The 26,558-nt window shown below is 41.1% G+C and overlaps 3 protein-coding genes across 4 annotated transcripts in view; all 3 read left to right on the forward strand.

Annotated features, from left to right (window-relative positions):
• Positions 1-564: 564 nt before the first annotated feature.
• LOC118236643 (zinc finger and BTB domain-containing protein 3-like) lies at positions 565-5,336 on the forward strand. Of its 2 annotated transcripts, XM_035435175.1 has the most exons (3): positions 565-848; positions 1,174-1,336; positions 2,155-5,336. In XM_035435175.1, exon 3 carries the CDS (start codon positions 2,537-2,539, stop codon positions 4,364-4,366), a length of 1,830 nt encoding a protein of 609 aa, XP_035291066.1. In that variant the 5' UTR covers positions 565-848; positions 1,174-1,336; positions 2,155-2,536; the 3' UTR covers positions 4,367-5,336. The 2 variants fall into 2 exon arrangements, with proteins under 2 accessions (XP_035291066.1, XP_035291067.1); XM_035435176.1 differs by lacking the exons at positions 565-848; positions 1,174-1,336 and adding an exon at positions 1,370-1,492.
• A 2,054-nt stretch (positions 5,337-7,390) lies between these two features.
• On the forward strand, positions 7,391-17,108 carry LOC118236644 (histone acetyltransferase KAT5). The gene is made up of 14 exons (XM_035435177.1): positions 7,391-7,513; positions 7,600-7,666; positions 8,079-8,147; positions 8,446-8,585; positions 9,576-9,644; positions 11,626-11,805; positions 11,934-12,008; positions 12,136-12,384; positions 13,115-13,204; positions 13,746-13,886; positions 14,228-14,321; positions 14,695-14,854; positions 15,314-15,395; positions 15,713-17,108. Exons 1-14 carry the CDS (start codon positions 7,502-7,504, stop codon positions 15,845-15,847), a joined length of 1,563 nt encoding a protein of 520 aa, XP_035291068.1. The 5' UTR covers positions 7,391-7,501; the 3' UTR covers positions 15,848-17,108.
• A 1,072-nt stretch (positions 17,109-18,180) lies between these two features.
• The window catches only part of LOC118236642 (signal-induced proliferation-associated 1-like protein 2), a 36,390-nt gene continuing 28,012 nt past the window's right edge, over positions 18,181-26,558 (forward strand). Inside the window, exon 1 of the mRNA XM_035435171.1 lies at positions 18,181-18,516. The gene's annotated coding sequence lies outside the window, so the exon portion shown is untranslated. The remainder of the gene's footprint in view (positions 18,517-26,558) is intronic.

A 26,558-nucleotide genomic window follows, 5' to 3' on the forward strand; every position in this document is an offset into this window, starting at 1 on the left:
AAGACTATTTCGCCCACATATTTACAAATCCACTACAATCCAAAGTTACGCGCTATCAACACAACATGGCACTCTGTGTAGTAGAGAAACGAACTGGAATAGGTGCGTTCAACACCTCCCCGCCCGACCGAGCCTTCCTCCCGCCTCAGTACAATCACATAAACGTATAGCTCAGACAAAGACAAAGCATAGACTAACAACAGTAAACATTCACACATTTAGCGTTAAAATTCCCGGCTCTGTATTGGCAAGACCCCCCCCCCCCCCCCCCCATCCCATCCCATGGGAACTGTGGTTATGGTCACAATAGTTTACTAGAAAGCAGACCGCAACAAGCTGTGTGCCCTCAGGCGAATGCAGAAGAGAAATTGATTCAACATTCATAACACACGTATTTTATCTGAACTTTATTTTTGGTGATATTTGTCTTGCTTTACCCACTGCAGAGACCTTTTTTGTTGTTGCAGAAAACAGAATACAGTCACATATAGCAGCGTTTATGGCATAGGATGTTTGGTATCATCGTAAAACCTGTTATTAATAAATGTAGCCTACTCGCATACAACTCGAAGATATTTCACAGCACCGGTGCAACACTCTGGGAAACACTATTAGTATAACACAAGTGTGCATATGAGACTGAACTACGTCCTCTCATGTTGATCAGTGGGATGTTTTAATTTATATTATCACAGGTATATGCCAAATAATGCACTGTTTTGTCTGCAAAAGTGGTCGCAGAGCTAATGTCGTAATGAACTAGGCTACATCCAGATGGGCTTATCACAGATTTTCCTTTCTTTCTTTTTTTCCCTTTTTTTTTTTGGAATCGCAGAATCAGTTGACACGTAAGTGACTGAATTTTAAGAGATGATCCAATTACTGAACTTGGCAAGGTCGGAGCCAGTAAATTACATATGCGATTATATGTAGGCTAACCTACAGGATAATTTAGGTTTATTGTGTTATTCCTTCATTGCAGTCTCCATGTTGTACCCTGAATGAAGACAGGTTGCGCTAAACGTTTTCGAAATTATTGTATCACGACAATGAGGCTTTTGTTGCTGTCAAACGATGCGCCCCCGTGTAATACAATGTAGGCTATTCTGTCCTATAATTGGTGAGCGCGGATTTTCTTGCGGAAATAAATTCATTCTCATGGTTAATTTGCAGAAATTGTTTAGAATAGTGACATATTGGAATTCATAGACAACCAGTTCCCTATACAAGCGACGGCCGAGCCAATCAGAGGGGCGTTTTAGAACTGATGGGGATCATGCCATATTTCCACGGAAGAAGCAGAGAAAACGGCTAACACTGCAATAGTGTCCAAGCGGTGAGTGATCTTGACAATTCGTTCTATTTGACGCAGTATTTACTTAAATCGCAGAATGGCTAAGTCGTTGTATTGCGACTCCTCGAGCTCTTTTCAAAGGCTATATTTGTTCCTGTGCGTGCCCACGAGAGGCCGTTTTGGGAATGATGACGAAAGGTTTGTGCTGAGCAGCAAGCAGCATTTTATTGAACTGTATGTATATGTACAGTTAGTCGCTAGAATATAGCTGCCTGCTAAGACTGACAGCTGAGGCCAAGCAAATTCCTGTCTTGCTGCTGGACTATGCTGTGCATTCTTAGTGACGTGCAATTGCTCTAAGATGTATTAGCCTATCAGCTCGCAATCTTGCTAGCTAGTGATGAACAGTAGCTTATTCACAAAATAGCTCTTACCCGCTGGACAGCAGACAGTAAAGAATTCCGCGACCAGAGTGTTATCTGACTGACAAACGCTTCTGTTCGTGTAATTTATTTATATTGAAAAATGATTCTCAATCATTAAATCAATGAGCTACATCAATTTATTTCATTGATTTCATGCGCACACTATTCATTTGGAAGATGCCAAAATATCTCAATATAACAAATGCCATTTGTTAAAATTTTGTTAAGGTCAAAACAAATAATCCAAAACCCATCCTATTTTAAATAGAGTGGAAATGGTGATCTTTTTAAATTGTATAATGCTAGTCAAGAAGTTCAGAAGAGCAGGGTTTAAGCAATGAGGTGGGTTTTGCCTTAAAACATTTCAAATGATTTTTCTTTTTTCAGTTGTACAGTGCTAAAATAATTAGTTTTTTTAATTATTTTTTTTTTCAGGTTTATGCCTCCTCACTCCAACCTTCCTCACTTGTCTGCAAGGAGAGAGAGGAATACAGAGACAGACCTAACATTGGAGCCCTTACAATAAGGCCACACAAAGCATCGCGGTCTCCTTGGAAACAGAAAGAGTAGCATTTGAAGCTGCTCATCTTTCACAGAACTGCGTCTCTCCAATGATGCTGCTTTCCACTTAAACCACCAGCATTTCTGATCTCTCTGTCCGTTTCAGCTTTCGCATTGCCATCTTCCCCATATCCGTATTACTTTTTACCCACTACTCACTGCTACAAACCCCTTCCAGTCAACATTCACTTCTCTTGTTATATCTTTCCCTCTGAATTTGTCATTGTGTTCTTCACTTCACTGTCCTGTTGACACAATGGAGTTCCCCCAGCATAGCCGGCAGCTCCTGGCTAGCCTGCGGGCGCAGCGCCTGCAGGGGTTCCTCTGCGACTGCACCGTGCAGGTTGGGTCCAGCCGCTTCCTGGCCCACCGGGCCGTCCTGGCCTCCTGCTCGCCCTTCTTTCACATGTTCTTCTCTGAGCAGCCACTGGGCAAGACCGAAACGGTTGCCATCAATGGGGAGATTGTGACGCCAATGGCCTTCGGGCTGCTCTTGGACTTCATGTATGAGGGGACTCTTAGGCTTGTTACCCAGCCCCCGCCAGAGGATGTGCTGGCTGCCGCAAGCTTCTTGCACATGAACGACATCGTGAGGGTGTGTAAAAAGAGACTGCATGGTCGTGGGTTGGCGGAGGCAGACAGTACCAAAGCAGAGGAAGAGTGCATGATGGTGGGAGATGGTGGTTGTGGAACAGGGGTGCTGCTCAGAGGGGTAGGGGAGAACTCTGGCCGAGATGGGATTGAAGCAATGACAGGAGCTGCAAAAATACCCACCATCCAGTATTCTCACCTTCATCAGTTCGCCCCTCCTGAAAAGGCAAAACAACTGCAAGAAGAGCTCACTAATTCCAATCCTGACAGATTCACTGGTTCGACCAGTGCTGATGTGGCTGACACCACCCAACCAGGGATGGACTCTCTCCTTACAGGGGATACTGGAGCAGCCAGGGTTGGGTCTGGTTGTGCTGTAGTCCATCCAAGACCTCACAGCCAGGGGGAGTCTACCTTGGGTAGTCCCTGCAGTTCCACAGAAGTGGTATCCAATAACCACCCCTCATCCTCATCTTCCTCATCCTCCTTTGGAAGATTGCTAAACCCTGTCTTAAATTCTGAGACACAAACAGTGACAATTACCTCTATCTCATTAACACACACAAGAAAAAGTAACTGTACCAGTCCAGTTCAGGCCAGCTTGGTGATTTCCAGTGAGGATGCCATGATGCTAACACAGGGGACTCTGCCAGCCCAGACTCCAGAAACTATTCTCATTCAGCCAAAAACCAACAGGCCCAATAGCCCTCTACCTCACCCTCAGCCTTTGGCAGTGTCCCCCGAGCCTCACACCCCGAACGAGGTCCAGCCTGAGGAGCTTGTTTTAGGATTAGGGAAAGAGGCAAAGAGCCCTGTTGAAAATATAGATTCACATAATTTGGCAGGGGAATCAACAGTTTGGAAAGGAACTGAGGGAGAAGAAGATAACGACAATGGAGTGAAGGTGAAGGTTGAGGCCATCATCATTTCAGATGAAGAGCTGGATGACATGGAAGGGATGTTAGTTAGAGAGAGAGAGCAAGAGAGTGAAAGAGGGGAAAGTTGTGAGTTTGATGACAAAGACAATCGAGATGAAGATATGAACAGTGCTCAGTTTCTGCACGCCCACCAACTCCATCTCTCACACCATCAGGAGGTCCTCCCCTTCCCCCTCTCCCCCCAGGGCTCCAATCCTACCACATCTGCCTCCACTTCTCCAACTTTCCCCCCGAGCCTCTTCACATCCACCTCTCACCACATCCCCTCACAAGAGTCCCACCAACAGCCCATATATCTCCAGGACTTCCAGGACTCTCTGGGGTCCTACGTGGAAGATGTCCCAACCTGTGCCACCTGTGGGAAGACCTTCTCCTGTGCCTACACCCTGAGGCGTCATGCTATTGTCCACACACGAGAGCGACCATATGAATGCCGTTACTGCTACCGCAGCTACACCCAGTCTGGGGACCTGTACCGACACATTCGCAAAGCCCATGACCATAGCCTGCCTGCCAAACAAAGCAGGCCAGACACTGAGCCACCCCCACAAAGCTAAGGGGGTCATTGGAGAGCAGGTCACTGAGATAAATATGTTGAAATGGAAGGACAGGGATGGAAAAAGGAGGGACAGTTCAGAGAAGCATGAATTTAAGGATAATAAGGTTTTTTTATTGTAGTTGATTCAAGTTTTTGTAAACGCTGATCTAATTTACTGTTCTTCTAGTGCCATTATGTTGCCTTCATATTAGTGTGTCTCCCAAAAAGTACACACATGTACAAACTGTAAAAGTCTAAGGACTTAAAATGTAATTCTATGAGACTTTTGTTGTTGGTAGTGAGTGGAACTTAAACAAATTTAGTCTTGCATGTACAGCATAAGACACAAAGTGGTCATGCGGAGTGTACATATTATGTCAGCAGCATTTAATTCACAATGTGCTGTAACTTTTGTTGGACTCAATAAGTTGCAAATATACCATATGCTATTATGAGATGCTGTTTCTCTTGTAATATAACTCTTTATAATTTATCTTAGCTTCTCTGTGATCAGACAGCTGTATTGTTCCATTGTTGTGAGTAAAATCAGTTGAAACTGCTTGTTAGGTCACAATTTCAAAACAACTGGTCAAGCACAATATAACTTACTCAAAATGAAGGAGATAAGAACAGTCTATTTCTTTAGAACAGAGATCCCTAAATTATGGCCCACAACTGACCTGCTTTATTTTTATGAATGGCCCAGCACTGGAGCTGAAATAATCTACAAAATTATTAGACATTGCATATATAGCTAGTTTTTGGGCAATTGAATAGATGATTCATCAGCAAGCAGCCAATAACATCAATATATAAAATCATTATTGATTGATGATTTCTCCCTTTAGCCATGTGCAATATTGTAAGTATTTGTTGGTGAAATATTTGGGGACCCCTGCTTTAGAGTTATAGTTAGAGTTAAATATAGTTTTTGTTTGAATTAGTTGCAGTGTCATCAAAATAAAATATATTTTTTTGTTTTTTTACCATTTCAGTTCTCTGAGATTTCTGTGAGCATATTTCTGCTGATATATGTATACAAGCAATGGTATGTCCTATTGCCATAGCTCTGGTGATGTTGTTACTTCACACAACCTATTCTTGTACAATTTTGTCTTGTAAAATTTCTTGTACAATTTTCTCAACAATTTTGTCTGCAAAAAAATGAAAGGGATAATCCCAGACAAGATTGACCTCATATATATATATATATATATATATATAAAGCAAGTAAAGCATACATGCAGGAAATCGGTAAAAATAATTTTATTTTTATTTACTCTTTAAAAATATTGCCAGAAAAAATGGCTGTCTTGTGCAGAATTAGTTTCCTAATAAAATAGAAGCACAAATATTAGTAAGCATGTAACACAGTAACTATTAATAGGCCTATGAATTGGATTTCATGATGATGATTTTGCTGGAGAGACAAATGCTTAAATTTTGTATGACTTCACCTGCGTTAACCCTGTTTCATACCGTAAATTACAGCTTGTTTGCTGATGGTGTGTTTTGGACCCTGTAGTTTGTTTGGAGAGAACAAGTAAATAAGGAATCTGTGACGGCTGTGTTTTTCGATGTTGAGAAGGCATGTGGCATGATGTGTAGAGAAGGATTGCTTATCAAGCTTGACCTTTTGAAAGTTGGTGGTAGAGCCTTTAACTGGGTTAGAGATTTTTTTACAAGTAAGAACAGGTCAAAATTGGATTAAGACATAAAATAAACATGTAGTTGAAAATCGAACTCCACAAGGATGATGATAGTCCCACTTTTATTCAGCATCAGGGTTGTGTTGGCTAGGATACATCTGTAGGTGACTTTTTACAGATGATGGTGCTCTTTGGAAGAGAGGAAGAAAAATTCAGTATGCAGTGAAGAAGGTACAAGATGGAATTAATGAAGTAGAAAATTGGGCCTTAAAAGGGGAATTTAGTTTTAAACAGATAAGACCAAAGTGGTAATTTTTACTAGGAAGAAGGTAAACTAAAGTTTGAAGTTGTGAATGTAGGGCAAGTTTAATTTTTTTTTAGTTGTGGCCTTTGACTGAAGATTAACATAGTCTCTGAATATAAATCAAGTTATAGGAAAGTGCAAGGAAGTTAAAAATGTTATGAGATGTCTGGTTTAGACATAAGGAAAGTTTTGACTGGATAAGGAATGCTCTTGCAGAAGAGATCAGCGAGAGTGAGTGGTATAAAATTCAGCCCTACTTTACCTGTAGTATCTCCATGGATGGTGAATTCCCCCTTTGGTTGATTTGCATGTGTTGGACTTTAAGACCAAAAAAAGAGTCTTATTTGTGTTAAGTCTAGCTCAGTGTTTATGAGTATTGAAGCATTTCGTTTTCATAGTTGTATAGTCATTTTGTACGAGATGCGTTTAACATACACTAGATTCAGCTAGATTGGAGCTGAGATAACATTTACTTGGGTTCCTGCTCATGCTGGAGTGACAGGAAATGAGGAGGCGGATGGTTTGTTTAAGTGTGCTCTGAAAAGAACAGAGGTTGATTTAACAATATCACTGAGTAAGGCAGAGGCAAAAGTAGTTATTCGGAGGATGGCAATCCAGAAGTGGCAAGAATACTGGGAAGGAGAAAGAAAGGGAGGACATTTATATAACAAGGAATAGACTAGAATAAACCGTTATGTGAATATTGAGAATTGGACATAGTACACTAATGCAAAACATTATTTATCCAGGGCAGTCATCCAACAGGAGCATATGTTTTCAGGTGGATGAAACAGTCGAGCATGTGTCGATTAAATGTCAGAGATATTGGGGGGAAAGGGAGCCTATGAGGACAGAATTTGGGCAGGCGAGGCAGCAGGAGTTTAGCTTGAAAAAAAATTCTGGGTTTAGCTCCTGGCGGCGAGGGGGGACGAATTTTAATAGGCTATCTGAAGGATACAGGATTGTTGAATAGACTAGGTATGAATAAGTGACAGAGGTATTCTCAATCAAGAGGAGGACGAAGTGACGGAAGAGGGCGGTAATGCAACATTTTTGAAATTTACTCCGCCATTAAGCAACTAAGAAGAAGAAGAAAATGTGGGTTTTTTGCCAGCCGGTCCTATAGGTGGCAGCAATGCGTATATTTGAAGCAGAAGTCGCATAATTCCAGGAAGAAGGTGAAGAAGAAATAGCGAGGAAAATGGTGGATTCCGTAAGTGCTTCTTAAAATTCTTGTTTGCACCCTAATATTTGCCATAGGTTGTGGTAACTGACTTTTGAAACCTGATTTACCCTCAGGGGGAAATTGTCGAGGGGTGTCGCCTTCCAGTTCTTAGAAAAAATCAGGAGCATGAAGACGAGTGGCGTGAGTAGCGGTATTTTTATTACTGGCTAGGTAGCTAGCTAGCTTGCCAGCTAAAAACATAAACAGTTCACAGTGTAACCGCACAATGCTGCGCGATGGATGTTACTTTAGAGAGGTGGTACTGAAATATTTTCTCTGAAATCATTTATCATCCTGTGGTTATTTGGCTGAATAAGAACATGTTGTCTCCATCTCCTGCAAACTCGCGAGTTTGGCAAATTAATTTCTATTAACATCTGACTTGACTGACTAGTTTACAGAGTCGTTTAGTTGTAGGACTCTTGTGAAATGGTGACGAGTAATGATACGAACAGTTGGCTACATAGGTAATTTCTGAGATACTAAGCTAGGTACTGTACGGTCAGCTTAATTGTTGTTTGGTTGTGACAATATGTTGTTGTTTTCCCCCCAGCTTTGGCAGAAATTCTCAGCGTTAAAGACATCCCAGGGAGAAAACTCTACTATGTCCACTATATTGACTGTGAGCACTCTCCATTACTACACTAAAATTACTAATCTATAGTTATACTAAATAGTACAGCTTGGGTAGTCTGGCTGCCTCTGTAAGCAACACAAATTCAAGTGTTTTTTTTAATAATCAATGTCTATAACATGAAACTGTTACATACCGCTCAATATGTAATTCTGTATAGTTACAAAAGGTTTTTTTCTCTAAGGTAAAATGATTGAATTATTTTGTCAGTTACTCAGTTATCTACTGCTCTATAAGTTTTAGAGTAATTCATGTTTTTTTTTAAATTGTGCTCATGTGTGAAAAGTCAACAAGCGTCTGGATGAATGGGTGACCCCGGACAGGCTGGACATGAAGAAACTGCAACTTCCTAAAAAGGAGGCGAAGACACCCACCAAAAATGGCCTCCCTGGGTCACGGCCCAGTTCCCCTGAGAGAGACCCCGTGGTAAGCCCAGCCCCCATCATCCTGGAATATGGACACCCCAGCTGCACGGGGTTGACTATAGCCCCTCAACCACAAAGCTCCCAGCCATTCAAATATAATAGCACACATGCACACACAAAAACCTGATGATTCTGTATATGGTATATGGGATATAATTCTAAATTGTGGCTTTGTGAGTTGGACACCTGTTAAATTGTTGTGTGTTCAGAGTGATTCATTGCTTTATAAACTGGGCCTGTGAAATAGCACCATTTGCTGAAGTTGCCAGAATGACTTGGTTGTCAGCTGTGTATTTGTTTGATTTAAAAGAAATGGTTTACTGAATTGACACCTTTTAATTTGGGGAGAATACCAGAAGGAAATGGTCTTCTAACTTGTGTTACCAAGCCTCTCCCTGCAACATAATTTTTCTTAGTGCAGTATCAAGCATAAATGAATATTTGCCAGTATCAGAATTCTTGATCCTGGTTTCAATCGGTTGTAATATAAAAAAATTATTTGTTCACAACATATGCATCATTGCTAGGTTTATATGTTTATATGAGCAGTGTTGTCACAAAACAGTTCTGATGCTCTGGTGCTTATTAATCCTTTTAGTTATTGAATTTGTGGTTTTCTAAGCATTTGCTATATTTGAAATAAATATAAGGTGATTTGACATGTTTTCAAACAAGTTGAGAGGTACTTGTGTCAACACAAATAAATGTAATTTTTTTTTTTACATTTTATTGTTCTGCCAATGCAGTGTCTCTCAACCTGAGGATTTTTTTTCTGTTTATGAGTTCAGAGTATGACTTGACTTGTGCAGTTTCTTCTGTTTTCTTAAGAAACACTCAAGACAGTTGAATCCCTTTGGCTCAATTGTAGCACGAAGTACACCACAGTGTCAAGCGCTTTGAGTGTTTTAAGGAAAAGAAAAAATCACGGCCTTTGGACGCCAAGTTTTGATCAATGATGCCAGTTAACTCCCCCCTTTCTATTCAAATTCAGAGGAAGACTGTAGATCTCAGCCTCCCAACTGCTACATCTCCATCCAGAGGCAAAACCATCCCCACAACGGTACAAGTCCCTGCTATCCATTTCTCACTGAGGGAGTTACATTTGTTTGTGGTCAGGTCCACTGGATTAGAATGAATGAGTTTCAGAAAAGCTCTATGGTCGCACTGACCGTTTGAAACAGGCTTTGTCAAAGTATTTGCATCACAGCATTAGGATTTCTCTGCAGATTGTACATGCACTTGTACTCAGTTGTACATACTTTGCTACATCAAAGCTTTTCTGTGGCTTCAGTAATACTGACGGTCTTGATTGTATGTGGATTGCATTGAATTTCTTCAATACAAATTTCTTTGTACAAATGCAAAACAACTCTATATTGTATGTAATATCGATGGTTTTTGAAACTTATTTGGAGTGACTGTTTCGGCACCCAAGTATCCTTTTCTGGTCTTCATTTGAAAAGGTTTATTTTTTTCGAAAGGGAAATATTTTGTCATCGATATGGAAATATAAATATTATAAACCATTGAATACAAAATAGGGTCTGGATTTTTTAAGTGAGAAATTTTACATGGAAATGAATGGGAATTAACAGGAATTTTCTAGAAATGATAGCATTTTTTTGCAGGCTGATTGCTTTCCCCCTCTGATATCTTTTTTCTCTTTGCCATTAGTTGAAATGCACTCATCAAGGTCAAAAACAAGTTTTAAAGCTATGTTTCAGTTATAGCTTTGAATTTAAAAACAGTTAAATTGAACTTTAACATTTTAAAACACTTTTTAAAACGTTCTCATTGTTTTATATTGTTTTACCTTTTTTGGTGTAAATTGTAGACCAAAATGAACTTATGAGGTATCAATATCTTAATAAACCAAGGGCCTGCTTTTACATTAGCATGGATAATGACCATATTGTACAAACATTCTTTCTATGAAGTTTTTAGAATGTTGTTCTCCACATATCCTGAAATAGCTAAGCATACAGTCTTTGAGACAGTGCATACATCCAAATAAGTTGAGTTTCATCTTGTATATTCACAGGCAAATTTGTATTGTATTGTATGAAAAATGACATGGAGCAGCTTATTTCAGTAGACTTTGGACAAATTTCATCACAGTGTCATATATGGAATATTTTATTGTTATAACCACATTTGCCACCAACAATATACTTTGTTGACGAAAAAGCACTCCTCCCTGCAGTTGACTAGCAGTCGCAGGTAAATATCTGAAACCTGTCATTTTTCCAATTTGCAAATGATTAAAGAATTATCTGTGCATTGATAAAATGTCCCCCACCTTTGCAACTCCTCTGCAAAATAAGCGTACTCCATTTCCTTTCTGGCAGTCAGCATCATCATCAAGAAAGTAAGAATGACAGTGTGAACATTTATGAGATTATGTGAAGGGTAGTCAATCACAACCCAGTAAATATTCACCATTAGAGTACCTCCTCTTTGGTTAAGGTTACCTTTTGACATGGACATTTGTAAAGGGGCTGGTCCAACATAATCTCTTGTGTGAAATATTAGTGGTATCGAAGTGTTATCTGAACTGTCAGCGTTGTGTAATTGATTGGTTGTAAATGATACTGTAGTAACATAAGTCCTTGGCATCGTCACAGTGCAGTTTTTCCTGCATGATAGTCTGTCATCTTCTTTACGGATAAGAGCAATTGTATTTTCCTTTCCCATTATTTCTCACACAAAATAGACAGATACTGGACACCGTTTTTAGTACAGAAAACACTCTGTGTTTTACTTGAGAGAAATACAAAGCTGTGTCCTCCTCTGAGGATTTTCCAGCCCACACGACTGAAGAACTTGAGTTTGAGAACATCGATTGCTTAAAGCGTCAGGTGAGAGAGGAAAGACGTGGATGTAGTGGAGTGTTCAGCTGACACAACATGCTTTTGATTCTGTCGCTTCGCACTGAGTGGCTTTAACAGTATGTTTATCGATTTAAATGTTTTTTTTTTTTTTCTAGTCTTTTAAAATTTGGTAAAAGTCTGACAGGTGTGTGTCACTCATTTTGGTTTCAGAAGCGGAAAGCTGAGTCGGTCCCCCTAGCGACAGTGTCGCTGCCCACACCTGTGCCATCGTTGCCCAGCTCCACGGAAACCACCCAGGCGGCTGTCTATCCAGCTATGAGGGACACCAACACCTTCGCCCAAAAGTGCAATACGCGGGATGAGCACGAGCAGGTCACCTCCCTGACCACGGTAACCCCAACACCCGTCGGCACACTTCAGACTCCTCTTACTTTTGCGGATTTATTCATATTTCTTTGTTTCTTCATTGTCCAGATGTTAACATCTTCACCTACTCCCGCCCCCTTTTTTGTCTCCAGAATGGTACAGCCCGTCCCCTCATTCCCTCACAACCAGGCAGAAAGAGAAAAGCAAACTGCGGGGGAACTGATGAGGTAAACGCGACCGTTCCCTCCAAGCTTGCAGATATTTAACTGTACGTAAAGGATTCTTTGTCAGGTCTCTGGCTGCGTTTGGGTAGAATTAAGCCCTTCCTTATGCCTCCACCCCGTTGTGTGCCAGGACTCCCAAGACAGCTCGGATGGCATCCCCGCCGCCCCTCGCATGACGGGCAGCTTGGTGTCGGACCGCAGTCACGACGACATCGTCACGCGCATGAAGAACATCGACTGTATCGAGCTGGGCCGCCACCGCCTGAAGCCCTGGTACTTCTCGCCCTACCCGCAGGAGCTCACCACCCTGCCCGTGCTCTACCTGTGCGAGTTCTGCCTCAAGTACCTCAAGAGCCTCAAGTGTCTGCAGAGGCATCTGGTGAGAGAGCTGCACGGCGGCACTGTCTGCCTCCCCGGTCCCATTACATTACATTACAGAGCGCGACTTGCACAACTTTTACATAGCATTACATTGCATCCATTTATACAGCTGAATACATACTGAAGCAATGCAGGTTAAGTACCATGCTCAAGAGTACTATGGCAGTGACCTCCTCAGGAATCGAACCTTTGACCTTTAGGTTACAAGACCAGTTCCTTACCCATTATGCTACACTGCCGCCCCGTGTCCCGTGGAAGAGTAGTCAACTAGCATAGTCGGAACATTTCAAAACGTTTCTACAGGGAGCAGTTAAACTCTGTGTCTCACTGTAGCTCCCGTGGGGGAGCAGTCTTCTCTAGATGTGGTGCCTGAGACAAAAATAGTCAGACCGGCTCTATAGATCCTTTTGTATGAAATGAGTTCCCTGCTGACCTCACTTTTCAGTATAAGCATTTGTGCAATTGTTCACTGGTAGGAATGGAGTACAGTTTGGATTTCAGACACTTTGTGAGCTGTTTTGACATAATTAGCAACATGTCCATTTGTGCTACATAAAACTGTAAATTGACGTGATGCCATTTGCTTACAGACAGTGGTAGAAAAAAGAGCCCAGGTGGCATTTGTACACAAAATTGTAAATTGGATTGACATGAATATTTATTTAGGGTAAATTTTGAATTTGTTCCTCTTGTCCGTCTCTCAATGCCCTCTCTCTCTCCTTAACCAGACGAAGTGCAACCTTCGGCACCCCCCGGGTAATGAGATCTACCGTAAGGGGACCATTTCTTTCTTCGAAATCGACGGCCGGAAAAACAAGGTGATTGTGCTGCCGGCTCTGACGTCTCGAGTTTCCAGCCCGACGTGGTCGAAATGATCTTCTGGCCTGTTATAGCTGCGGTTTTTTTTCCTTTTGCCAAAGAAGCGGTGATGTCATCCGGCTAATTTAATTCTAGTCAGAAAATGTTAATGTGGTGGGGGCTAGAAGCAAATCTATTGGTCTGTGCTTTCTTCTTCTTAATCATTTTCAAGGTAAACATTCTATTAAGAGCAAAAGTCAATAGCAAATTGGAGATTAAAGTAAATGCTGTTGGGTAGGTGAGCTATAGTTTGCTGTAGAATGGTGTGACCCCCCCCCCCTTACTCCAGGAATTAGATTATCATTTTAAAGAGCCCACAAATAGTAACACAGTTTATCTGATATAGGGTAAAAATCCTTCACAGAAAGCATTAACCCCTTGGTGTCCTTCGGTTGTCCATTTTGAGGTTTTGGGCCGGATGATGTCTGCTGTCAATATTTAGTTTAATTTGCAGAAACACTGAAGCTTCTTACTGACTGTTCTCTCTCTGTCCTTGTGAAGACATACTCTCAGAACCTGTGTCTGCTGGCTAAGTGCTTCCTGGACCACAAGACTCTGTACTATGATACCGACCCCTTTCTCTTCTATGTGATGACAGAGTATGACTCCAAAGGCTTTCATATTGTGGGTTACTTCTCCAAGGTACTGGAAGCTCTTGCAATTATGAATTACATTATTTACTTTGAACTACAATTCCATACAATGCTTGCCCTCTACATCCTACTATACTGTACTACACTTTCAGTGTACTGTCAGCCCAAGCTGCATACTGCGTACTGGCATTCCTTTGTCACACAATGGCGTACTGTAACCTGATGTCTTTGTTAGGATTAGGGATTGTGACATTTGAGTCATTTATAAACACTGAAATATGCAATTAACTCAAAAATTTGCAGGCTTAGTTTAATGTCGAACTTTAAGTCAACAGTTCGTTTTCCCACAGTGACATACATACGTGTGTAATTGTTTTGTCATGGTTACAGGAGAAGGAATCGACAGAGGACTATAACGTAGCCTGCATCCTCACCCTGCCTCCTTACCAAAGGAGAGGATATGGAAAACTTCTCATTGAATTCAGTAAGTCTGTAATGACCCAAAATAGCTTACACAGTGGGCAGCTGTATGTGTTTTTGGCGGGGGGCGTTTGTGGCTTTGTTCTTCCCTTTTCGACTGTGTAGCTTTGGTGGCATTCGCTAATTAGCACGTAGAATCTATATGTAGCAGTGCGGTTAGCCACTACAGGCCCCATAGTACTTGATGTTACTTCTGAAAGAATTAGCCAGATGAAGACATTGTTCGGAACAGTCAGTGCTGTTCGTATGCATTCCTCTTATTTTCAAGTCTTCGGTTAGAAACCGAAGAAACCATGGGCTTCGGTTAGCCTGTGCAGCCCCTGGCGTTTCTGTGCTAGTTTTGGCTTCCCCTCAGTCGCGCCTGTCCTTCCTCTCAGGTTATGAGCTGTCCAAAGTGGAGGGGAAGACGGGCACCCCCGAGAAGCCCCTGTCTGACCTGGGCCTGCTGTCCTACCGCAGCTACTGGTCCCAGACCATCCTGGAGATCCTCATGGAGCTCAAGCCTGACAATGGAGAGAGGCCGCAGATCACCATCAAGTGAGTTTGCACTTATTGTAATGTCCGTTTTAGCTGCTGGTCAGCGGACTGATCTTGTGAATGGAAATCTGAGTGTCTTTTTCTGTTCACAGCTTTCTCAGCTATCTTAGTACTGTGCTTCTTTGTACATTTCATTTATAGTCGGCTATAAATAAAATTAACTAAAATGTGTCGATAGTGTATGCATAGCTAACCGGCTAATTTGCTTGCTGCAAATTAGGTTGACCATTTTGACAGTCCAAATTGTCATATGTGCCCTATTGCTAGCTAGGCAACTGTGTCTGAACCATCCATTTTGTATGAAGTGCAAGTGTCATTGGTTTACATAACCTGTTGATTTCTGTATTGTATAGAGAGTATTTGTTGGTGTGTGCATAATGATAGGTGAGTTGATTATTACGGTGGTTGTGTGTTTTGTTTGGTTAAAAGGTTATTTTCTGTGTGTGTGTGTGTGTGCAGCGAGATCAGCGAGATAACCAGTGTGAAGAAGGAGGACGTCATATCCACGCTGCAATACCTCAACCTCATCAACTACTACAAGGTGTGGGAGCTTGGAGCGTTTTGGCTCCCGTCACACACGACGGTGTATTCAAGGGGACCGTTGAGGCACGTGTGCCTGTTAGTGTAGTTTGCACAGCTTTGAAAAGCCTCTTCAGTCCATGCCAGGTTGGCCAGAATGCCTTTGTTGTTGGAGCAACCCAGCATTGATCTGTACATCTGGGGCTGTAAAGCAGGGCGGACTGAATGCAGGTGCAGGAGCGGTGTGCTTTGGGCATGTTTGGGAGTTGTGTGTTTCTGGGACTTGTAGTTGCACTGAGCTGACTCCACGTACCTTTCATACTTCTCTCCTCTGCACAGGGTCAGTACATCCTGACGTTGTCCGAAGACATCGTGGACGGGCACGAGAGGGCCATGGAGAAACGGCACCTCCGCATCGACTCCAAATGCCTCCACTTCACCCCCAAGGACTGGAGCAAGCGAGGGAAGTGGTAGAGGCCCCACCGGGCCGTCCGTCCACTGGCACCCACAGCCCTGTCTGCAGAGAGCGGACACGACTCTTCAGATCAGAGTAACACACGCGAAAGTGTTCATCGCTCTGTCGTCTGTCTCTTTTTCCCTTGAGAATCTGTCCCAGTCCCCCTAAATTAAAAGCTCATTTCCACCACGGTCATTACTCGGTCATTGGGATATTGCACCCACATTCATTCATCGATGTGAACGAACCTCCTGTAGAGTGAAAAGGCCTATTGGCCCTGACCGAGTTTTTCTCCGACACTACTGAAACAGGACCAGGTGCTTAACTGTTCTGCTGATGGCTGAATAGCATTGGGCCAGCCTTATTTTGCATCTGTACCTGATCCATCACCTTCCCCCACAGAGGACACATTAGGTTTTATGGCTTTGTGGGCCTCCAGCAAAACCATTCATTTTGATGGTAGCGAGCCATTTTGGTCAGTGATTTGGAAACCGCGTATTTTGTCAATATGTCAAGTGGCTAACACATTTTCCTTGTTAGTTTGAATGAATTGAACGACTGAATGAATTTTGTCAGCTGAAGGTCTGTCGTACTTCACTGCAAGGACACGGCCACAGTGAGAATAGTCAGTCCGACTAATACACCCATGCGTGTAAGATGGGGACCACTTCTAATGTACATACCACTTTGTAAAGTTTTATTTTTTAATACAGTAATGCTTCTTTTTTTTTTTTGTTGGATTAAAAGAAGTATGGCGGCCATTTCAAATGCCGTGTTTACCTGTGACAGTTTGCATTTAGCAACCCTGTACAGTTAGATTTTTTTTGTTTGAGTATTTAACCATATTTCCTTGGAATGTGTTTATTTTTCTTTTTTACCTTGGCTCCATTTCTCAAAGGGTGAAAATGGATTTTGTTTTTTTAAATAAGCACGTTTCATAGTTATCACAAAGCATGTGTTAAAAAAAAAAAAAAAATACCACGTGTTTTTCTCTGTTCAGAAAAAAGATCTCTTATTAAATTTATTTATTGTAACCAATCTAATTATAAATCTGTACTAACTGATTCATTCTTCAGTATTTATCCATGCTGTCTTGTCAAAGCAACCATTGTGTAAAGTGTACTGAAGTCAATGAACACCAGATGTCACTGATAGTCTATCGTGAAATGTAGGAAGTGGAGCGGGAAAGGGTTGACTTCCGATGTTTTGCCATATTGCACGTTTTCACATAGTGAGCGACAAGTATGTGATTAAAATAAAAAGACCGAGAGTTCATAATCACGTAAGCCAAGCTGAGTTAATGTGGGTTAAAACCAGGCGTTGGGAGACTTTCAGAAAAGTGCTATTGCTTCAGGTAACGGGTCAGTTCATTGGTACTAGCTATGAACCAAGTGGTTGCTTTTACTTCTGAAAAATTCTGTAGTCTTCCTGTTTGCTGAAAAACCAGAGCAAATCCTTGCTACCACGTGATATCTATCAGACTGGAAGCACAGCTAATAATACGCTTATTTATATGTCCTGTGCCTGTTAAAAGGCTCTGTGTGACAGAAGAAAATAGAAAATGGTGCAGTTTTGTTTAGTGGTCAACCTTATTTATTCCAAATGAATGTACTGTTTAAATTGAGTTCAACCAGTTCAGCATGATGGTATTCAGAAACAGTGCATTTTTTCTGGCCATGTCACAGTGCTATGTGCTATCTACTCGACGCCCCCCTAGAGTAATAGCCTAGTTGGTGCCATATGACCAGGCAAAGGGAGTGCTCAGTCAATAATTAGAGAGGTAATCTCAAACTCCAGCTGGAAGCAAATTCTGTGGGGGACAACGAGGGTGGAAAACCTCCAGAACACAAATTAACCTGATCGCCTGACTGATACTTTTATGTAGGGAGAAAGTTGGTGAGACAAAATCATGCATTTTTTTTAGCTAAAATTCTGATTAAATATATACTGTAGTTATACTGTCTTATTGTGAGCAGCTGACTGGTTTGAGAATATTATGTATTGCAATATAATGCCCAGTATGATGGGGCGCATGGTGAGGAACACTCATAATGTATTGGAGTTTAAATGCCCATACTCTGATAGCATTAACTGATGGTCAAACACACGAAGGTATAACTTTAGGAAACCTCAGATACAGTAAGTAAGAGTCCACAGTCACTTAATCCTTCCTTCCAATTAATGTAGTCTTAAGTCTAAAAACATTAGCTTCAGAGCATGAGCGTGTATGAAAGAGTACTGTAGCTGCATAGTGCCGTCTTGCTATCTCTTCCTCTCTGAGAGAGCGAGCGGTAGAGAGAGGGGAGGGGGAGGGAGATCAGCAGTGTTGTGTGACGGGAGAAGGAGGGGGGGGGGGGGGCAGCCTTGAATGTGAATGGAATAGAGACGGCACGAGCGAGGGAATGAGAGAGAAAATCACCCCCGCTCCCGCTCCCGCTCCCGTTCCTTGTGACAGAGCAGTGTGACAGCGTAAGCTCTTTCAGCACGCTAACCATGAAGGATTTCTGAAACGGGAGAGAAGAGGAACAGACAAAGAACCAAGAATTCAAAAAAGAAGAAAAAAAGAAAAGAAAAAACCAGCCGGTAGGACAGATAGCGGAACGCAATGCTGTCCTCACGAGGAGGAGGAGGAGGAGGAGGAGGAGGAGGGAGGGGGAAGAGGAAGCAAATGGGAAGCAATGTGGAGGTAAGGCACGTCTTTTCACTTTAATCTGGATTTTCAGGGGTGTTCAGATCTTTCCCGTTCTACCCATGACTAACTGTGACCCAGCAGCTTCAGTGCACTCAGTCGCCTGACATGTACATGCATCTTTAATTCACTCCAGTATAAAAATTAAGCACATTAATGTAGGGGAGGAAATGTGTCTAGACAATAAAGGAAATTATGTTCATAGAAGACGCAATGATTTTTGAGACTCCCCCCCCCACACACACTGTATTGTTTCACTCCGTCTTTGTTGAACTGTTGAAATGGAGTTTTGACACTGACATGAAGTCACTACAGTTTACAACACAATCTTATAAAATGAAATGAGAGATATTATTGTTGATATAGTTGTTGCTGTTGACCATTGTTATTTTACAGTCTGGGTAAAATAACAATGGTCAACAGTTGCTTTGGTTGTTCCATGCTGATGTGTGGTGATGCCAATAAAGCCAAAATAAATTGATTTGAAGAATGATGTCCCCACAGACACAGACAATTATGATTTTGTCTTTTTTTAGGACTGTCAGGTGATTTTGAGGAAGCGGGTGACAAGATTTCTATAATATGTGACATATTTAGAAAAGTGAAGGATCATAGCTGGATTTTGAGATGTTTATTTCACGAAGGGATGCAATAAACTCCTTTCAGAAAGAGACATTTAAACACACACTTTAAATGAAGTGACAATGGAACAGTATGGGAATGTAGATGAGTACAGTCATCGTGTGTGTGTGTAATTGTGTGTGTTTTATGTTTTTTTTGGGGATGCGGGAATGTACATATTGCCTATTATCGCTTAATTAATCAGTCAAATGGCTTAAATTCAATTCAAAATTTGAGCTGAATGTAATATATAGGATATTAAGATGATATGATGACATGTCTTTCTCCCTCTCCCTCTCTCTCATATTCAAATATTTCATCTGGGCTCTAGGTTTAAGCAAATGGTATTTTACAGTATCTTTGACAGTTGTTGTCTGCTGAGATGTCTCTGTCTGCAGTCCCCATGGATAGGTGATGGTTATAACTGTGTGCTGAGCAGGCAGTGTTGCTGCACTAGATACAGTGAATTGATTGGCTGCAGTCTGAAAGGGTGGGGCTTTGCTCACATGTGAGCCTGATGACGCTTTGTTGTCACGGTTACATCACATACACAGAATCATTTTTGCGGGGAGTAATGCACTGAAATATAGCTTAGTACCTGTACTGACATCCTTCTTCCTTGAGTGCTGTACAAATCTAATATGAAAGGAGACTATTTGAATGATCTTGTTAAACCGTGGTTGCATGGTAGCTCTTTAGGGTGAAGTGAAATTTGTGATTGTGTGTGATTGTGTGTGTGTGTGTGTAAAGACATATTCTTTCTTGATTTGGCTCTTTAGTCCACAATTTTATATTTGCAATCAAACAATTCACATTTGGTTAAAGTGCACATTTTGCTTTTATTGAAGGGTATTTTATACGCTTTGGTTTCACAATGTAGAAATTACAGCACTTTTTATACATAGCTCACAGCATAGTGTTTTGGACATATTAATGCTATGCAAATGGAAGTAGTCATGTTTTGTGCCGCATGCAATGGCTGCTTGACCAGTACTGGTCATACTGGTCAGAGAAGCTTATAGGTGCGCTCGTTTTGTTCCAGAGATTCTATAAAAACTAGAGATAAAAACATTCTTTTGTACACAATATTTTCGGCAGCTAAAGGGGTTAAACATTTATTGATATTATCGATATTAGTATATTCTTAGATAATACCTTGAATACGTATGAGATGATCCCAAAGATAAGTAAAGATAACTAACCACAGGTAACTCATTCCTGTGGTTAGTTATCTTATCGAGGCTTCCATTTCTTAGACAATTATCCACCAGGCTTCTCATTGCAATACAAGTGTCTCTCTGTCACCAGCCATATTGGATTATCACCAACAACTCTGCAGATATTATTCTACATATAGATGTAATGTCTAGCTGCAGGTGTCCTTGTGCCTTTCTCTTCTTCTCTTCATGAGGAGCTGCTGTTGTGTAGTTCTGCTGAGTGCTTTGGCCTGTACAGTGGCTATCCCAGGCACCACAGTGATCTGAATATTATTAAGTCTCTGCTGCTTGGAATGCCTCTCATTCTAATACCTGGAATGTGCTGCATGAGGGAATGAGTCTCAGTTACTAGTGAGAAATCATACTCCTGGGTGCATTGATGTTGCAGAACTCTTCTTAATTTAGATACAATTAATAGCTGCCAACTACTGACTGAAACAACTCAAAGTGAGAGAGGAAGTGACTCCAGGATGAGACAGACAAAGAGACACTCACATACGCACAGTGAGAAGCACTCAAAATGATTCTCCAAATGATTCACCCTCCCCGTTCAGTGACACACACGCTGTCCTTCACTATTATTAAAATGTCTTGTTTTTATAAAGGACAGCTTTATTGAGCAGAGCACTGGTGTACTGGCTGGCTTTTTCCTTCCGTGATATCAGTACTGGGACAGACAGGCTGACCTCTCACAGAATTTGATTGTGTCTATACACACCTTTCTGACAAAGATACAGAGAGCCACATAGCTGCAGACTAGCATCCATTTTTCAGGAGAGATGCCTTGTTACACAGCTTTCAAGATTTTCTAGGAAAAAGTCCTACAGAAATAGCCTAATCATCCTAAAAATGTAGGAATTTAAATCAGCTGAAATTAACTTATTATATTGTAGTGTAATACTACTGTATTGTATAATATGATATTATATAACAGTATATTATAATAATCTTGTCATTTGCAGTCATTCAATTATAATCATTTACATTGCTATGCTTAAAATATCCATTGTCGCTTTGTACATGTGGAATTTACTTACACTTATTGTAAAATATATTTTACAATGTACTACATAGGCTTTTAATGATTTATTGAAGTGCAATTACACAGAAAGGTTAATGCAAATGAAAAAGTGGAAAAACTGAAGTTTCCTGAACTGAGTTTTACATTTTAAAGTGCTATCACAAAAATAATAGAAAAAGAAGTGGACAATGTGCTGCACTCACTCAGTACAATGAAGGATGGAGAAGTAAATAGATTTAGAAATGGTGTGTGACAGAAATAGTCAGGGTGGATGAGTCTATGTAGGATGAATTCATTCTGGGAGAAATTTTGGAGACATTAGGACTTAAATGACTGAGACAGAGTGACAGCAGACAGACGGGGGTAAAAGTGTCTCAACAAGAAATGTTGTACATTACATTACATTACAGGCATTTGGCAGACGCTCTTATCCAGAGCGACATACAACAAAGTATATAACCATAACCAGGAACAAGTATGACAAAACCCCTAGTGCAGGGAACAACCACATAGTTCAACTTGGACCCTGAAGGTTAAACTGATTAACACTAAACAACGAGAACGGCAACAACGCAATCTATGGAAAAAATACAAGCAGTAGTTAAGACAGTTAATGCACCTAAGTCACCTATGAAACAGCTGCCTAGTTACAACCCTAAGCTTACAGTCATTTACAGGGGGGTAGGGAGGGATGGTTGTAAGTAAGAATGTATGAGAGAACAGCACAAAGAATAGCAGAACGGTACGAGAGATTATTAATATTGATTTAATGAGTAAGTTAATGTCTTCTGCAAAACATACATGTTTTTGCACAAATATACTGTATTTTCAACCACATTTGCACAATACCCTAAATGAAATGATCATGAAAAGCTGTTTAAAAAATAAAACTTGATGAAACCTGGCAGACTAGTCTGTGCTCCAAAGGGAGATTGAGCATTTTCAGAACCTAACATGTGAGTACAGGGAAGACAATTTTGTACTCAACATAAAACAAAGTAGCCCACAATTCCTTGTCCTGACTGGCACAAGCACATGGCTTACGCTCTACAAGGAGGAAATGAGAAACAATGAAGGGTCAACAGACAGCAACGACGAGCTATTAGCACTTATCAACTTTCTCTTTTTCTCCGAAATTCTCCCCTCAGAGTAGGCTTAGGGGGTTGTTCAGAGAGGAAGTGGATATCTGGTGGCAATACTACAGCATACTACTGTGCTGAAGAAACAGCCTTTTGCTACAGCCAACTTCCTTTTTGCTGAAACAGACAACACAAAAAAGAACTATAGTTTTAGTTATCTTTATATTACAAAGATAAAAAATTCCACACCATTTTATTATTGATTTTAGAATCAGTTTTCTTCTAAATTTGTCAGTAACCAATGCAAACACACTTTACTCAGTTACTAACGCCATTCGGAAGATTTTCGACTCAGATACTCAAAATAGTTGATAGTAGCAATTATTGTAGAGACACTGAGGATTCAGGCCCTTTTTCCAAAAACATGACACATAGAGTTACTCTTTAAAGGTAACGTCAGCCCAGAGGTATTGTGTGTCTACATTTCCCATAAGTTCCCAGAGTAGTGCTCGACTGCACAGGCCCTTGCTCAGCTCTGTGGCGTCAGAGTTGTCTGAAAGAGGAAGAATGAAGAAGAACTGAGACTGAAGCATGTAAACCATAAACCGTAGTGCGTTCTGACAACAGACTAAGGACAGAAAGCTTTTTTTGTACTGTACTATGTGTCCAAGCCCCATACACTCCAGCAAATGAGAGCTTTCATAGTATATAAATTTGCATCACCACAAAACAAAGCATTGGAATTTCTGTTCATTAAAATATTGCCCATTTAATTAATTAATTTGGTATGTGTTTATTTCCAGGACAACTTCCTAGTCGAACACTAAGACGAACAGTCTCTCACGCCCACGTCCTTGCGTTTTGTACATAATCAAGTTCAGTCTTGTTAAACTTCCCATACGATAATCAAAGCCACACAAAAACACTCATGGCATACTCATTCTGGCCCTGACAGAGAGGTCAAAGCAGTATCCCTGCTAAGAAACGGTCCGCACTTGTTCTTGTTTCTGTTTATCATATTAAAAGGCACCTTTGGCACCTTGGAGCACTCTCATCTCCTTGTTCAGCTCTGTGCAATCAGCTTCTCTTGATCATTCATCTCCTCCTACTTCAAAAAAAAATATTTTTACAAAATGCACTCAATGCATGAAAAGTACATTTCGCAATCTGGTGCCATCTGTGAAGGTGTCCCACCGGGTAATTCTCCAGGCCCAGTCCTCTTTATCTGCATTATCAAAAGCATTTCCCATCGCATGCAGTATTTTGGGCCAGAATTTAAATGAATTGGAATGGGGAAAAAAGAAAGTGTTAAAAGAAGGTTTCACAATCAAAAGGATTTGCTAAAGTATAAACAGAAAGCCCAAATTGGAAATAATGTGTGACTATTCCTCAACAGCCTTTTTCTCCACTTCTTTTCATTCATTGGTATTTCAATTCATATTCAATTTTTAAAAATTTTTTTTTATTTAACATTTATTTGATTCTTCTCTTTGACAGAAGTTTGACATGAGATGGATATGGGGTGGAATGGCTGCTGGCTGATGTATCTGCTATAATGTAGCATAATCAATTAAAAAAGTGGAAATACCAGCTAATTAAAAAAAATTGAATGCATTAAAGGTAATGAGTTATGCTAAACACTGTGATGGAATAAAATGATATTAATCGGTTTTGTGGATATGATTCATTTGTATTTCTGATTTTAAAGGTTTTTTAACCTTATTGGCAAAATAAATTCTTCATCCTTATAATCACTGTGAAAGCCACTCTCAGTTCCTCAAAAAATCAATAGAAAAGAGCAACTGAAGTTCCCATCAGAGCTGTGCATTGATTTGATCCAAGAAATGTCATCTTTAACATGTCCCAGTAAAGTGGTCTTTTAATTTAGCAGTGCTGAGGGATCCCTAACTGACAAGGATTGATGTCCGAAAGTGCTCTTTACATTCAGGCACCATCATTTCTGCTTTGACCTCAAACCTTTTGTTTCTAGTCAGTCTTTCGTGTTGTAAAATCAGATCGCTCCAGGGACTGGCTCAGTTTGACATTTGTTATTAATATTGTATGAAAACATATGATTGTTGTAGTCGTATTTTAAATGTGTGCAATATTACAGTACTGCCGTGGGGATTTTATGAGAGACCAGGGTATTAGTGCCGCCGTGCCTCGATTCTGCTAGGACTGTGCTGTGATGTTAATATTGTCTTCCAGAGACATGACTTTGGCTTCACTGTGCCCGACAAGATGGCACCCAGCAATCTGGCTCATGGATTATTGATTTGAATTTCAGTTTCTTTGATGGAAAATGGATAGCAGATAAGAGAAACAAGAGAGATGATTCGCGTCGATGATTTAAATGTCATCAAACTCACAAGTTTGGGGTAGAAATGTATATGTAGCGCATGTTGGAATTCAGAAATAACAAATCCCATCTTTCCCTATAGCTTGGTAAATTTCCGTTTCACCCAACTGCACACAACCGTGTGGAACAGTAGCAAAGTTATTCACACAGCAGTTTCACGAGAAATGTTGTCTGTCTTTTTATGCTGTTGTTTTGTACCATTAGCTCCCTACTGACCGTAGTGAAGTCTTGTTGATGCAGCGGGTGCTAGATAGCGATGGGATAAGAGTGGATAGCCTTGTAAGTCCGGTAGCAAGGGAACAGAATCAAGTGTTGGACAGACTATAAGGAAAGTCAATGCTGCAGCATTAACGGAAAGCTGGGAGAAGGACTGAAGAGATGGGTGGGATGTAGCCGCACTGGAGGACAGGTTGGAGAGAGAGAGGCCATGGAGTTTGTGCCATACAGTGGCTAGAGTGGGTGAAGGAGGGAGGAATAGAGAGGAAAGTAAAAGGGGAAAGAGTAGAGGATAGTGATCAGAGTGCTGGACATGGGTAATCGTCAGTCTGGGCGAGGGGCAGTTTTTCAGGATGGTGAGGTCCAGCTCATTTAGAGAGTGACTGTAGCAAGATTGTGGCAAGAGAGAGGAAGTCAGCTGACTGGGAGATCGCTACATGGATGCTGAAGTCTCCCAGCAATGCAGTCCCATCATCTGGAAATGAGCCAAGCAGGAAGTCCAGCTCTTCTATAAAGTTAGCTAGGAGGCCTGGTGGATTCTAGAGAAGAAAAATAAACAGCTTGGTAGAGTAACAGTTGCAGCATGGAATTCAAATGAAGAGCTAGAGGATGTTATATCACCACTGAATGCTGGCTATGTATTTAATTCATATTTTTTTCAGATTTTATATCCGTCTTTGATTATGATCCAACTTTTAAAATAGATTGTCCAGTTTATTTATTTATTTATTTTATTTATTTAATCATTCAGTCTCTCACTCATTCATTTATTTTGGTGTGCCATACAGAAAGTGGTTGTCACTACTGAACTTTACATTTCAGTCGTCGAAGCTGCCAATTTTACAGTCATGAGAAGGGTGTGATGGTGTCTTAGCTGAAGACCAGGCCAGACCAGAAGGGAGGGAGATGAAGAAGTTGTGACAGAGTGAGAGTGTGAGATGCTGGTTGTTGTTAGAGTGAGAGAAGTATGTGACGACAAGCATCCTGCCAAGGCACAGAGTTCAGGACGCATATGACATCATTTCCTGCCACAAAGGAAGCAGCAGGGGAGCAGAGGATTGTCAGAAATAGATCAGAAATGTTAACAGGAAGCAGGTTTCTCTGAAGCAAACCGACACCGGTCTCTAGCATCTTCCATTCTCACGACACCGTATTGGTAGCCTCCAGCACTGTTCCCATCTATTATGCACCACAACCAACATTTACTGAGGAACAAACACGATGCTACCGTGCACTCAGAAACCTCACTGCTGTATCCGGATTACGACACGCACAGTGCTCCAACGGTCACATCTGTGGTTGCATCTAAAACGAAAGGCGGTTGAAAAACGTATTCTTCTTCTGTGTGAGAATTGAGATCATGTGCTGGGCTGTGCTTCATGTGAAGCTTGTGGGGGGAAAAAAGAACAAGGTCAGGCTGAAGAGAAGTGCAGAAGCTTCACAGACCCAACATTTTAGCTTTGGCTCTGATCTAGTTTAGCAGAGGCCACATCACAACTGTGGTGGCTGGACTACAGACTACAGCT

Source organism: Anguilla anguilla, chromosome 9, assembly GCF_013347855.1.
Source record: "Anguilla anguilla isolate fAngAng1 chromosome 9, fAngAng1.pri, whole genome shotgun sequence".
In the NCBI taxonomy this organism is placed as follows: domain Eukaryota; kingdom Metazoa; phylum Chordata; class Actinopteri; order Anguilliformes; family Anguillidae; genus Anguilla; species Anguilla anguilla.